The 12,500-nt window shown below is 34.9% G+C and overlaps 2 protein-coding genes across 2 annotated transcripts in view; both read right to left on the bottom strand.

The window, feature by feature from the left end:
- The window catches only part of LOC119580835 (WD repeat-containing protein 82-like), a 15,179-nt gene extending 12,912 nt beyond the window's left edge, over window positions 1-2,267 (bottom strand). Inside the window, exon 1 of the mRNA XM_037928989.1 lies at window positions 1,992-2,267. Within this exon, the coding sequence (XP_037784917.1) occupies window positions 1,992-2,152 (161 nt within the window). The 5' untranslated portion in view covers window positions 2,153-2,267. The remainder of the gene's footprint in view (window positions 1-1,991) is intronic.
- Window positions 2,268-6,410: 4,143 nt separating this feature from the next.
- Window positions 6,411-12,500, bottom strand: part of LOC119580834 (motile sperm domain-containing protein 2-like) — a 22,586-nt gene continuing 16,496 nt past the window's right edge. The window contains exons 8-10 of the mRNA XM_037928987.1: window positions 11,858-12,055; window positions 11,528-11,653; window positions 6,411-9,258 (exon numbers count right to left, since the gene is read on the bottom strand). Coding sequence (XP_037784915.1) covers window positions 9,040-9,258; window positions 11,528-11,653; window positions 11,858-12,055 — 543 coding nt within the window. The 3' untranslated portion in view covers window positions 6,411-9,039. The remainder of the gene's footprint in view (window positions 9,259-11,527; window positions 11,654-11,857; window positions 12,056-12,500) is intronic.

Here is a 12,500-nt window from a genome sequence, read left to right as displayed (position 1 = left end):
ATTATATTATATATAAATATATATATTTTTATATATAAAATATATATTTTATTTTTATTATATTATATTTTAAAAAAAAAAAAAAAAATAAAATAAAAAAAAATAAATATATATATATATAATATATAATATATATATTTATATGTAAAAAAAAAATTTAGAGGGGAGAGAGGGAAAGAGGGGGTAAATAAAAATAAATATATATATAATAAAATTATAAAATATTTTAAATATAAAAAAAAAAAAAAAAAAAAGGGGGGGTTTAAAAAAAATTTTTAAAAAGGGGGAAAAAAGAAAGGGGAAAATGGGAAATGGGGGGTATTTTAAAAAAAAAAAGGGGGGGGGGGGGGGGGGGGGGGGGGAAAAAAAAAAAAATAAAAAAATAAAAAAAAAAAAAAAAAAAATAAAAAAAAAAAAAAAAAAAAAAAAAAAAAAAAAAAAAAAAAAAAAAAAAAAAAAAAAAAAAAAAAAAAAAAAAAAAAAAAAAAAATTTTTTAAAAAAAAAGGGGGAGAGAGAGAGCAGGAAAGGGGATAAGAGGAGAGGAATTATATAATATATATTATATATTATTAATTAATAATATATTTTAAAAATAAATATTTATTTATTTTTATTTATATTTAAAAGAGAGAAAGGGAGAGAGAGAGAAGGAGGGGGGATTAAGGGAGAGAGAAATAAATATATATAAATTATATAAAATATTTTTATTATATATAATGTATTTTATGTTGTATTATGTATGTATGTAGTATGATGTATGTATGTATGTGTGTGGTAATATATATAATATATATATAGAATAATTATATAATATATATATATAGAGAGAGAGAGAGAGTGAGAGAGAGAGAGAGAGAGAGAGAAGAGAGAGAGAAGAGAGAGAGGAGAGAGTGAGAGAGAGGAGAGAGAGAAGATACGAGAGAGAGAGAGAGATAGAGATAGATAGAGAGAAGAGAGAGGAGAAAGGGGAGAGAGGAGAGAGAGAGAGGAGAGAGAGAGAGAGAGAAGAGAGAGAGGAGGAAGGGAAGGAGAAGAAGAGGAGGAGAGAGAGAGAAGAGAGAAGAGAGAGAGAGAGAGAGAGAGAGAGAGAGAGAGAGAGAGAGGAAGAAGAAAGAAAAGAGAGGGAAGAAGAGAGAGAGAGAGAAGAGAGAGAGGAGAAGAGAGAAGAGAAAAGGGAGAAAAGAGAGAGAGAGAGGAGAGGAGAAAGGATGGAGAGAGGAGGAGAGAGAAGAGAGGAGAGGAGAGAGAGAGAGAGAGAAGAGAGGAGAGAGGAGAGAGGAGGAGAGAGAGAGAGAGAGAGAGAGAGAGAGAGAGAGATAGAGAGAGAGGAGAGAGAGAGAGAGAGAGAGAGAGATAGAGAGAGAGGAGAGAGAGGAGAAAGAAAGAAAGAAAGAAAGAAGAGAGGAGAGAGGAGAGGAGAGGAGAGGAGAGGAGAGGAGAGGAGAGGAGAGAGAGAGGAGAGAGAGAGAGAGGAGAGGAGAGGAGAGGAGAGGAGAGGAGAGGAGAGGAGAGGGAGAGGAGAGGGAGAGGAGAGGAGAGAGAGGAGAGGAGAGAGAGGAGAGGAGAGAGAGAGGAGAGAGGGGGGGGAGAGAGAGAGAGAGAGAGGGAAGAGAGAGAGAGAGAGAGAGAGAGGAGAGGAGAGGGAGGAGGAGAGAGAGACAGAGAGGAGAGAGAGAGTGGAGAGAGAGAGAGAGAGAGAGAGAGAGAGAGAAGAGAGAGAGAGAGAGAGAGAGAGAGAGAGAGAGAGAGAGAGAGAGAGAGAGAGAGAGAGAGAGAGAGAGAGAGAGAGAGGGAGAAGAGAGAGAGAAAAGGAGAAGAGAAAAATGAGAGAAGAGAAAGAAAATGAATGGGTGTGTCTGTCTGACTAGTCCTTCGACCCTGAAACAAGACGACCGATCGATAACACAAAGGGAAACTTCCTTACGGGGCGGAACAAGAAGAAAATGCCAAGGAAAGAGGTCAGGCAAGGTCACACGAACCCTATACTTACGTGCCCTTTTCACAGTCATAAATCACGATTTGGTCATCATCACTCGAAGTTATGAGCAAATCTCCACTTGGCGAGAAATCTATGTTATTTATCCTCTCTGTGTTGTCGCGGAATAGCTTTGCCACTCTGAACGACCTAACGACGTGATCTACCAGCTTCATTGTGGGGAAATTGGGTGGTTTTAAGGTGTCATGAGGAAGAACATGGAAACTTGCTCGGCTTTTGTTGTCATTCCTCGAGATGGACGCGTTCAACTGGTGCAAAGTGTATGTTTGCTGCGATGTGATTGGTTGAGAGAGTTGCGTTCGACTGCACTTACTGATGTGTTTACCTTGTTCTGATTGGTCGAGGTGGGCGCGTTCGACTGCAGCGAGGATTGTTTTCACTGCGTTACTAATGGTCCAGATGGGTGTGTTTAGGAATTACAAAGCTCTGTTTTGCTTCAGTACGATTGATCATATTAAATGTGTTAAACCAAGGTTAATTTCTTGCTTGCTATGATATAACTGACCGGAATGGTTGCGTTCAACTAGAGAATTCTTTGAGTGTGCTGCACGATGATTGGGCCGAGAGAACGCGTTCAACTAATGTCGGAGTGTCTCTGTGTTGTGATTGGTCAAGTGAGTTCCATTCAGAAATTGATATGAACGGTTTCATTTGATCGGATTGTTTTATCTTTGTGTTTATCCTGATTGATGAAATATAGTTGAATTTATTCAAAATTAAATACATATAACACCATTCATCTCTCTTTCCATTTTGATAGTTGAAAAAGTTAATTTCTGTATATAAATATCTATCTATAATATTTAATCAGAAACTATTAAGAATTTGGTATATCATACTTTCAGATCTAAGTAATTAAGTAATCTACATGCAAGCACCACAAAATTTATTCAATTACTAATGCTGAACCGGTCAATACATGTAAACAAACATAAATAGAGGGTTGTGATTGGTCGAAAAAGAGACGATCTTTGGCGGGAAATTCAAAATGATTTCCTTCCCTGAAAATCTAAATTTCCGCACATGGACTAATTATTTCATCATATGATTAAAACAACCCTAAAATTATTATAATTTTTAAGATTATGTTAATTATGACTATTGGAAAGTCTCTATTGATAATAAAATCAATATTTTTTCTTCTTGAAGTAAAAACATTTTTCTTCAGTTTTAATATCATCTTATATCATATACACCAACCCAGAAATACTGAATGAATCTTTCTTTTCCAAAAGAAAAAAAAATGCTTTCATATCTGTTGTTTTTATACATCAATACTGAATTTAAGTTGCATCTGCATATTATTTTTCTGTGTCTAGACCAATGGTTTTCAACATTTACAGATTGGTAAAACTATTTCTAAATTTCCATGACATGTCACTCCATGTCTTTAGCAATACAGTATCTTTATTATAATTATTTAAGTATATTTTCATCCACCCAATCATACTTTCACCCAGAAGCTGTTCACATTTCCTCAATGCCTTAGACAAAAAAAATATATATATATATTAAGAGGTAGGACATACATATCTGCATAATGTCATATGCCACACTTGGAGGGGAGTTGTGGCATGTAAGTTGCAACTAATATTTATTATTTGTCTATTGGAAATTTTCTGCTACATCAATATCCAAGGTCATTAGCAGTGAATACAAAATATAGTGATAGGGTGGGGCTTGCGGGCAAAGACCCCATGTAAGAAAGTTCTTTGGTTTACAAGGCAATATTTGTGGATTTCCAGAATGGTCAATGGCCAAAACAAACACATGTACCAGACATCAAAGGTCACACAGTATTATGGTAAAGTATTGTGGCAAAAAGGGTAAATATGAGTTCACAATTTGGATAAGTAGACAGAAGGAGATGAAGAAGAGAAGGAAAAGGAAAGAGGGAGAGGAAAAGACCCTGCAAAATTAGTTGAAGTGAGGGCTGAGGTCCAAAGTAGGGGTAATCCCCACACTGGGCCTCAGACTCTGCCTCCTAAGCTCCCTACAGCAACGAGCAATGGCTTGGTGGGATTGCAACTCATAGTTTGAGAACCACTGGTCAAGACGAAATTTCAGTGACGAATATGTTTGTTTATATATGCATGTTCTCTGAACTGTTCAGAACCTTATAAAGTTCCGGGAATAAAAATTGAGGCCGTGAGAAACCAAGATATTTGATACCTCCACAAATAAAATATTACTTCCTTTATTTTTATGCCTAGTATGTATGTCCATATATAAATCCATGCAGTATAAAATAGAAAATCAAAGGGTATTTCATGGGTGATTTGTCACTTGAAAACGGGATAAAGTATTGGAAAAGGGAAATAATTCTGAATTGTCCAGAAGAAATTAGATGTTGATGTTTGTCTTTTCATATTTCTTGCAGTGATATAATTTTAATATCACTTTAACTATGGTAAGCTACAACAATTTATATTTTTAAGCAATACAGTGAAACTCTTCTTTGTTAATATTATCACTTAATGTTTTTGTATTTCTCCTGAAGGTGATTTGTCTCTAGTTTTTAACTACGAAGAAATCACTGTAGAGCTTCCAAATTCTTATCTTCTGAATCATCTGTAAATCTGAAGTTCACATACAGATGCACAAAGACGGGCTTGCAGAGAGGGGTAACAACAATCCTGCACTTCTTTGCATACCTCTGTACAGGCCCTGACCCACATGCTCAAACAGAAATGCATGCACTCACACACTCTTATGCACATAGGTATGCATGTACACGTGAGCAATCATTTATAAATCTGGTGAAAGAAAACAAGATCTTTTATCCATTCACATTTTATTTTTGCATATGAGCTAAATATTATCTAACATTTTTGAAAATCAAAATAACTGACATCAGCTCCCCCAAAACATCAATTTCTGTGAAGAAAAATACCTTAAAAGTACTTTTTATGCAGTGAAAAAGAAGTCATCGATGAAAGCAAAAAAATAATCTATACCAAAATTACCTGAATAATGTGGCCCTACATTTGTACCATGGCTAGTGTGAGGATACAATACTGAAACAATACATCTCCATACTACAGATACTGGAACTAAGCATGACTAGCTCAATCTTTTCTTGAACTTCAAACTGGAGCTTTGCATGCACATGTTAATGCATGTGACTACACTGTGTAAAGAAAATATACAAAAATGTCAAAATATAAATATGTTACCAACATAGCCCATGACCCCTGACCTTCTGTAACGCAGCAGGAGCTCGTCTTTGTTTATAATTGTTGTTAGTGGGGGGGAAGGTCTTCTTCAGGGTACACAGTGTGCATGTGATCTTTGGTCTAGATGGGAGGGTGGATAATGTTTCCAGCAAAAACATTGTGGATTTTTATATATATATATTTTTTTTCCATTCTAAACAAACATCTTTCTAATGAAACATAAAGGTACCAAATAATGATAATCTTTTATATGATAATGAAAATGATGATGACAAAGAGCTGGGAAAAGGAGTACTAACAAAAGGAAGAAAAGTAGAACAATGATTAGAAGGAAAAGAAAAAGAACAATTGTGAATTAAAAGAACGAAGTTATATGCAAATATGCAAGTTCCACATAGCAGTATGAAAAAAAAAAAAAAAAAAAAAAAAAAAAAAAAAAGTAAAAAATTTGTTCCAGCTAGGGGGGGGGAGGGGGCAAAAATTACATTTCATTGAATCTAGTATAAGGATACAACAAAAAAAATGTTTACACCACAGAAAAGTGTTACATGAAAGTTATTCACATAATGCGCAAATGATCATGGCACTGCTCTGAACAATGGAACTAGACCTACTACAATCACAGCTGAACAGTCGCATAAACACTCAAATCCAAAATCTACATCATATGTTATTGGTAGCCAACTTAAAAAAAAAAAGTCTCACCCTCACAGAAACTTCAAGTTTATCATCCAATTGGCAAAAATTGAAATGATCTTTTCAACAATAATTCAATTTGATTTTTTTCTGAGAGGGAGTGAAAAATCAAAGATACAAAGTCTTCTACAGCACTACAAAGAGAAAGTTTAGCAATGCTTACAGCCTTTAACATTTAAAGACACTTCCTTGATCAGCATAATACATTCTCATACAAACTCTTTATCTGCCACAACATAAAATATATAATACTTTATAGGAACTAAAACATTCCACTGCATAGGGTGCTGGCAGCTGTGAGTTCAAGTTTTGTCAATAATCCTATTTGATGCCCAAAAGAAACCTTAGCTTATGAAACAGTATAATTAATTCTCTTGTTATCGAGTAGCATGCACATGGACTTTAGAAAATAATATCTTTTGCCTTTCTTACTGTGGTAATCAATTAAAGACTATCAAACTGACCTAGGCATCAGATATCACTGTATATGATTACTGGCTCTTTTGACACCACAGGATTCTTCATACTAATAACATTTTTTCTTAAAAAATAGAAGTCTTACACCCACAACTATTACTTCTTGCATCTCATTTTTATTTCTTCACTAGCTTATATAATGTAAATAATTCCAATAAGGAATTTTATGAATTACCTGATGTTTCATACAAAACTCTTCACTGTTATACTATTTGGCAAAAAGAATGATGCAAGTTTACTAGAATGTGAATATTGTGCTAACTGAAAGAATTACACTTAAGATAATATCAACATTCAATCACAAGTAAAACACACTATTCATGACAAATAATAATAAAAAAAGAAAAAGGAATATACTTTCAGCATACATAACCAGTATAATAATAAACTCTAATTTTAAAGTTTTAAAGGAGAACAATATCTCACTTTCTGTAATTTCATGGTCAATTATAACCAACTTCTCTAAGCTGACCTTGACATCTCTGACATTACCTGTAATGATCTATCTAAATGTTCCCAGTCTTCAGTATACTTCATTGGCTGAAATACATCAGTTATTAAAATGCAGTTCTTGCAATGTTATCCCCTATTCTGCAACCATAATTAACAATTCAGAACCTTGTCAATAGTAAATACTATCTATACTCAGTTATAACAACATTTAAGAAAAATAGAAAAATACAGTGAACACTGAAAATAAAGTACGAAGACATGAAAATAACTTCAATTCACTTAGATTCCATAACCCTTTGTGAAATTCAAAAGACGATGGAAATCTGTAGGGTAAAAGATGGACTCTTACTTATGTTACTGGAATGATACTCATTTAGGATATGAGTATTGATCTTCTATAATACATAACTGGGGTGTGCTTTTGCTACAAAAACTCTCTGCCAAGGAAAAATTTATGGGTTTTCCTCAGATTGTGCTTGTATCTTTTGGCAGTGTAAACTTCAAGTTTCAACAATTAAGTACATATATTTAACAAATTCAAAATAATTATTACATCCCAAAAGAGGTGTTAAAAAAAATCATAATAGAAACAAAACCATTTTCTTTCTTTTGTCTGTGAGATCTAAATGTACCAAACTTTCATGTCACAATTTAACTAAGAGACTTTACGAACTTAAAAATAACCTTTGCATTTACATAGAAGGCTTATAGGAGTTATTTAGTGGCCACTACACAAATACAAAATTGTTTGTACAAAGATGCACTTCTTGTTGCATCACCATCAATTACATATAATATATTTTTATATAAACGTGTGGAAGCATGAAAATATTTATGGGAAGCTAACCCTCATGCATCCCAAAAACTGTTTTTGTATTTCCTTCTCCTCCTCAATAGGTTATTATCAAACAACACAGGGAATAATAATTGTGATAATAATCAATGTAAACCAAAAATCAAAGAAGAAACTTTTACAAAAAAATAAACAATAAGAAAACAATGCATTAATAACTGGAAAAGGAATGAGCATAAGCAAATCATAACACATCAAAGGGCTTCAACCTTTTCACTTCCTCTGCAGTTGATGTTGTGACCTGTTTATAAATCATAACAAAAGAAGCTTGCATACAGACACACTCATAATTACAGTTTGGAGAAAAAGAAAGCTTAGACATATTATAATAAATAACAGCACATGAAAACTATTTCTATCACTCATCTATAAATTAGTATGTTGTTCATGGGGCAGTAAACATTCACTAAATACAGCTTGTGTACAAAGTGTATGGTTGTATGAAATTTAAATATAAAATAAAATTGTAAACAGAGATAAGAAAAAAATCCTGAATCCCAAACAATTACAACTGAATGGTAACAATAAAAAATATTAAACTTGAAATTTAAAAAACAATATCAGTCATATTGCATCATTTTAGTCTACAATACCTTCCCTTTTTTCTTTCAAGAATCACATCTGCTCCATCCTAAAAGTAAGTGTGGCTCATCTAACCTGCTGATATGTATATGGCACAATGTGATTACATCTGTGAATGGTTACTGCTTGTGTCATGATCAATTTTGTAAAGCCACTCAAAAATAAGTTTCATGATGTAAATATACACCAATGTTTTTTTTGTATTGTTTTTTTTTAAGCTAACACATGCAAGGTTCACTTCATACTCATCACAAAAGATTCACAAACCTACATCTACATATATGAAGTTGTTGTTTCTTTATATCATTAAGTAATCCATAATGCATATTTAAACATTTGTTTTTACTTGCATATGAATGACATCATTCCAGCAGTACATTATATCAAACAGACTAATTTAATTCATATTCAGAAAAGGACATTTTTACTATGAAACTTCTACCTACGCTGTGCTTATCATGATAAGTTATCACATCTTTTTTTCACATCAATTAATGATTGGCCAAGTACACTTAAGTCCTCTTAAATGCCATTAAACATATAAAAAGCCTCTAGTAAAGGTATTCATTATCTATTTACAACTCCCTAGACTATAATAGCACTCTCTACAACACTCACAATCGTGACAAACTTCTTGTGCAAAATGACTGCTAAGTCATCCACCCACCTTCCCCCTCCCCCCATTCAATACCACCTCTAGGGTGACTCTACACTCATACATCAAGCCTCTCTTTAAAGGCTTACAATGACCATAGCCTTTCTCCAATGAGCTTCTGACAGCTTACAATTACAGAGCACTGAAGCGCTATAGCTCCACCTGGCTGTGCTGTTCCCCATGACTAGCTTGGCTGATGATAGTGTTGGCGCTCTGCATTGCTGCTGTGTATGCGTGGAGGTTGTTGTTCGTGATTGTGATGAGGAATATAAGCACTACAATCATGGCCACAAGCATGACGAACACGAGTTTCTTTGCGGCTCGGAGCTGCTCTTCCACCGCTGACTGGCGGAGGAGTAACTGGTCAATCTGCAATGAGAAGTGAAGTAGATGAGCTTATTGTACAGAAAAGATGGAGAGAAAATATGGTAGTAATACACTAGGTGTCTGTGTCTAGTCTTGACACCTAATGGAGAATGATGAGCTCTCTCTATAGCCATGGTATAGGATGGTAACTTAACCCATTGCCGACCGGTGGCATGTACGCACATGCCATGGCATGGCGGGACTATCTGCCGGGGGCACGTACGCACATGCCATAGAGTATGTATGGACATGCCATAAGTTTTTTTTTGTTACAGTCATGGCAAAAGATTATTTTTCTGCCAGTGAAAGTGTGATTAAGTTGGTTTTAACACTTTCTCATTTTTACCATGCAACAAACAAAAAAAATGCAACAAACCGACGATTTCAACTCCACGATGCCGCACACTGCTTATTTTATTCGGACTATAGACCGAATAATGATCAACTATGGAGTCTATATAACAACAAAAATACCCTTCAGTCTCGATTTATCAGGAAGTTTGGCAAGTAGAGACTTTAAAAAATAATGAAAACTGAAAATACAACATATCTTCGTAGTGTTACGAAGAAACAGCATGGGATGCTGGTATTTGGCATGAGTGGTCGCGCATGCTAGGGCGACGATAAGCCCCCGGCAGCGAGGCCCCAGCCTCTATGAATGCTACCCGTCAGATATGGGTTAATAAGATAAGAGACAAATGGATCAAGATCCAACTTTGAGTGAATCTGTAAGATGAAATGCAAGTTGCAGAGTCACAATACCACCCTAAGTTCTGAATAGCAAATGAACAAACAAACGTGAAGAAAGAACACCTTGAAAATTGTGTGCTGTCTGTACTGAAATGCATAAAGAAAAGTTTGTGGGCAAAGAGATGCAACAAAATACTAATGAAAACATACATAAAAACACAATGTGCCAGTTCATTGTCTTTTTCAGGGTAAATTAAAAATTAGTTCATAAATGCATTCCCCTTGTTTACATGAATCAGTAGGTATCACCTTAATTTTTCATTTAACTATTGTTGACAAGAGTAAAAGAAAAGTCTGACAACACCTACAGCCTGGCAAATGTTTATATGTATTACCAAGATATGTCACAGCATTTCTCTTATCCAAGATAAACTATGATTATCATGGCTATCATCATTATTATAAATACTATAATAATAATAATTGTTATTACTGTTATTAATACTATGAATATTAATATGGCATGACCATTATTCAGAGAAAGGGAGTGCTATTATTCTTCCTAGAGAAAAGCAATGACTATGGGTTCCTCTGGTGCTTGATAGCACTCCCTTTCCCTCTGCCTCTCGTTTACCATATAACGATCTAACCACCTCCACCTACTTTGCCTTATTAGCCTCCCTTTCTCTTCCCTGTTCCCCTTTTGCCTACTCCCCCTTGTCTCTGATTTACTGTGAATAAAACAAATACTTCCTCTAAAGGTGATGCTTAAAAACATTTGCCCGGCTATATGTGTAGTTAAATTTTGCTCCTGATAGTACATACCATGGCATGACTGGACTTCTTTTTAAGTGGCATGTATGCACATTTTATGCTTGTCATGTTTTAGACTTGTTCCCAAGTTCCTGCAGCCAAAATCATTGGGAACTGGGAAATTATTTGGTTTCCTGCTTCTTATTTATCCCTTCAGTGTAGCACCAAGTGAAGCACCCATCAGCACCGGGTTAAATTGTATATACTTATCAGCATATATCTATGTACAGTCAGAAAAATAATCCTTACCCTTTGCACAAACTAATATGAAAAATCAGCAAAGTGGTGTGGAATAGTGAGGCAAGGTAGTTGGCACTGTATTTCAGTGTTAACAGAAAAAAGTGTTCAGCTCTTCATTGACAATATTTTTTTTTTCTGACTATACATATGTTTATGCATGAATGCATGTACATGTGTATATATATGTATATGTATTTGTATGTACAAACATATGCTCATGTGTCTATGCATGAATGAATATATGTATAAATATGAATAAGTACATTTGTATGTACAAACACAAACACACATGCACATAGATCTTTGTATATGTATCTCACTGCAAACCAGGCAGGCCCTGTCCCACCACACTCACATCCACTCTTGCGCACCATGCCAAGAGAATGCCAGGTTTGCGTCAGTAACTATGTCAATTAGCACTATTGGATCAATGTCCCCTTTTCTAAAGTAATCTTTTTTATTTATCTATTTTTTTTTTATTCATATTTCTTATTGTTATTTTTATTTATTTATTTATTTTTTTACTTACCTTTGAAATAAGTTCAGATGATGTAGCAGGAGCCTGACCACCAGCTAAAGATGAATCATGACTTGAGTCGACAGCAGAGACTCCTACTCGTAAGCGTGTTTCAAAAAGATCATCCTTGCTGATGTTCTGAAACAAGTAAAACAACCTTTAGTATCTATGAAAATATATATTCCTGCACACATACACACATGTGCATGTGTGCTGATGGTTGGGTAGGCATGGGGGCATATGAGCAGGACTGAGTGCGTATGAGGAAGTGTTGGTGGGTATGAGTTGGGGTGGGTGTGCACTGCTCACCTACAACAAAAGCATAAAAGCACCCAGTCTTACCTTGAACAACTGTGAAACTTCCTGAGAATTCATATCCGGTATTGTAGTTGGAGCTCCCATAACAAGGAACTTGTCCCTGACCAGTGCAGCCGGGGCAAGCTGCTCGCTCACGGTCACACTGATGTCCAGCTGAGCTCCCCCTTCCAGGACACCAACAGATGGACGTACACGATACTTCTCTGGTGAAGTTGTCTTGATCTAGTTTATGGGGGAAGGAAGGGTATACATCAAACTTACTTTTGTGGTAAACACATTTTTTTTTTTTTTTTTTTTTTTTTTGATACTGTGATAATGAGAATCTGATTATTCTTGAATTGTTTTCATGAACATGGAAATTGATTCTAATTTCACTTTAACAAAAACTTCTAATTAAGAAAACATTGAATTTCAATGACAATAAATAGTATTAATGTTTAGGATGATGATGATATAAACAATAATGATAATGATAACAACAATAATATATGACTAGATCAAGGACACCTATAAATCGCAATTTCTAGCTCAGCCGCTTTCATTATGAATAGAAATTATAGAATACTGCAACTGGATGGTTTAAATGGACTTTCAGCTGCAATATCAAGTAGCATCTGGCAACATCTGCTTCTTAACAAGCCGAATCAGCTGTACCTTCCAGTCACAA

The sequence above is a fragment of the Penaeus monodon genome, chromosome 14 (genome assembly GCF_015228065.2).
Source record: "Penaeus monodon isolate SGIC_2016 chromosome 14, NSTDA_Pmon_1, whole genome shotgun sequence".
In the NCBI taxonomy this organism is placed as follows: Eukaryota; Metazoa; Arthropoda; class Malacostraca; order Decapoda; family Penaeidae; genus Penaeus; species Penaeus monodon.
Note: the sequence above shows the minus strand (reverse complement) of the source record. Positions and strands in the feature narration are given on the sequence as shown.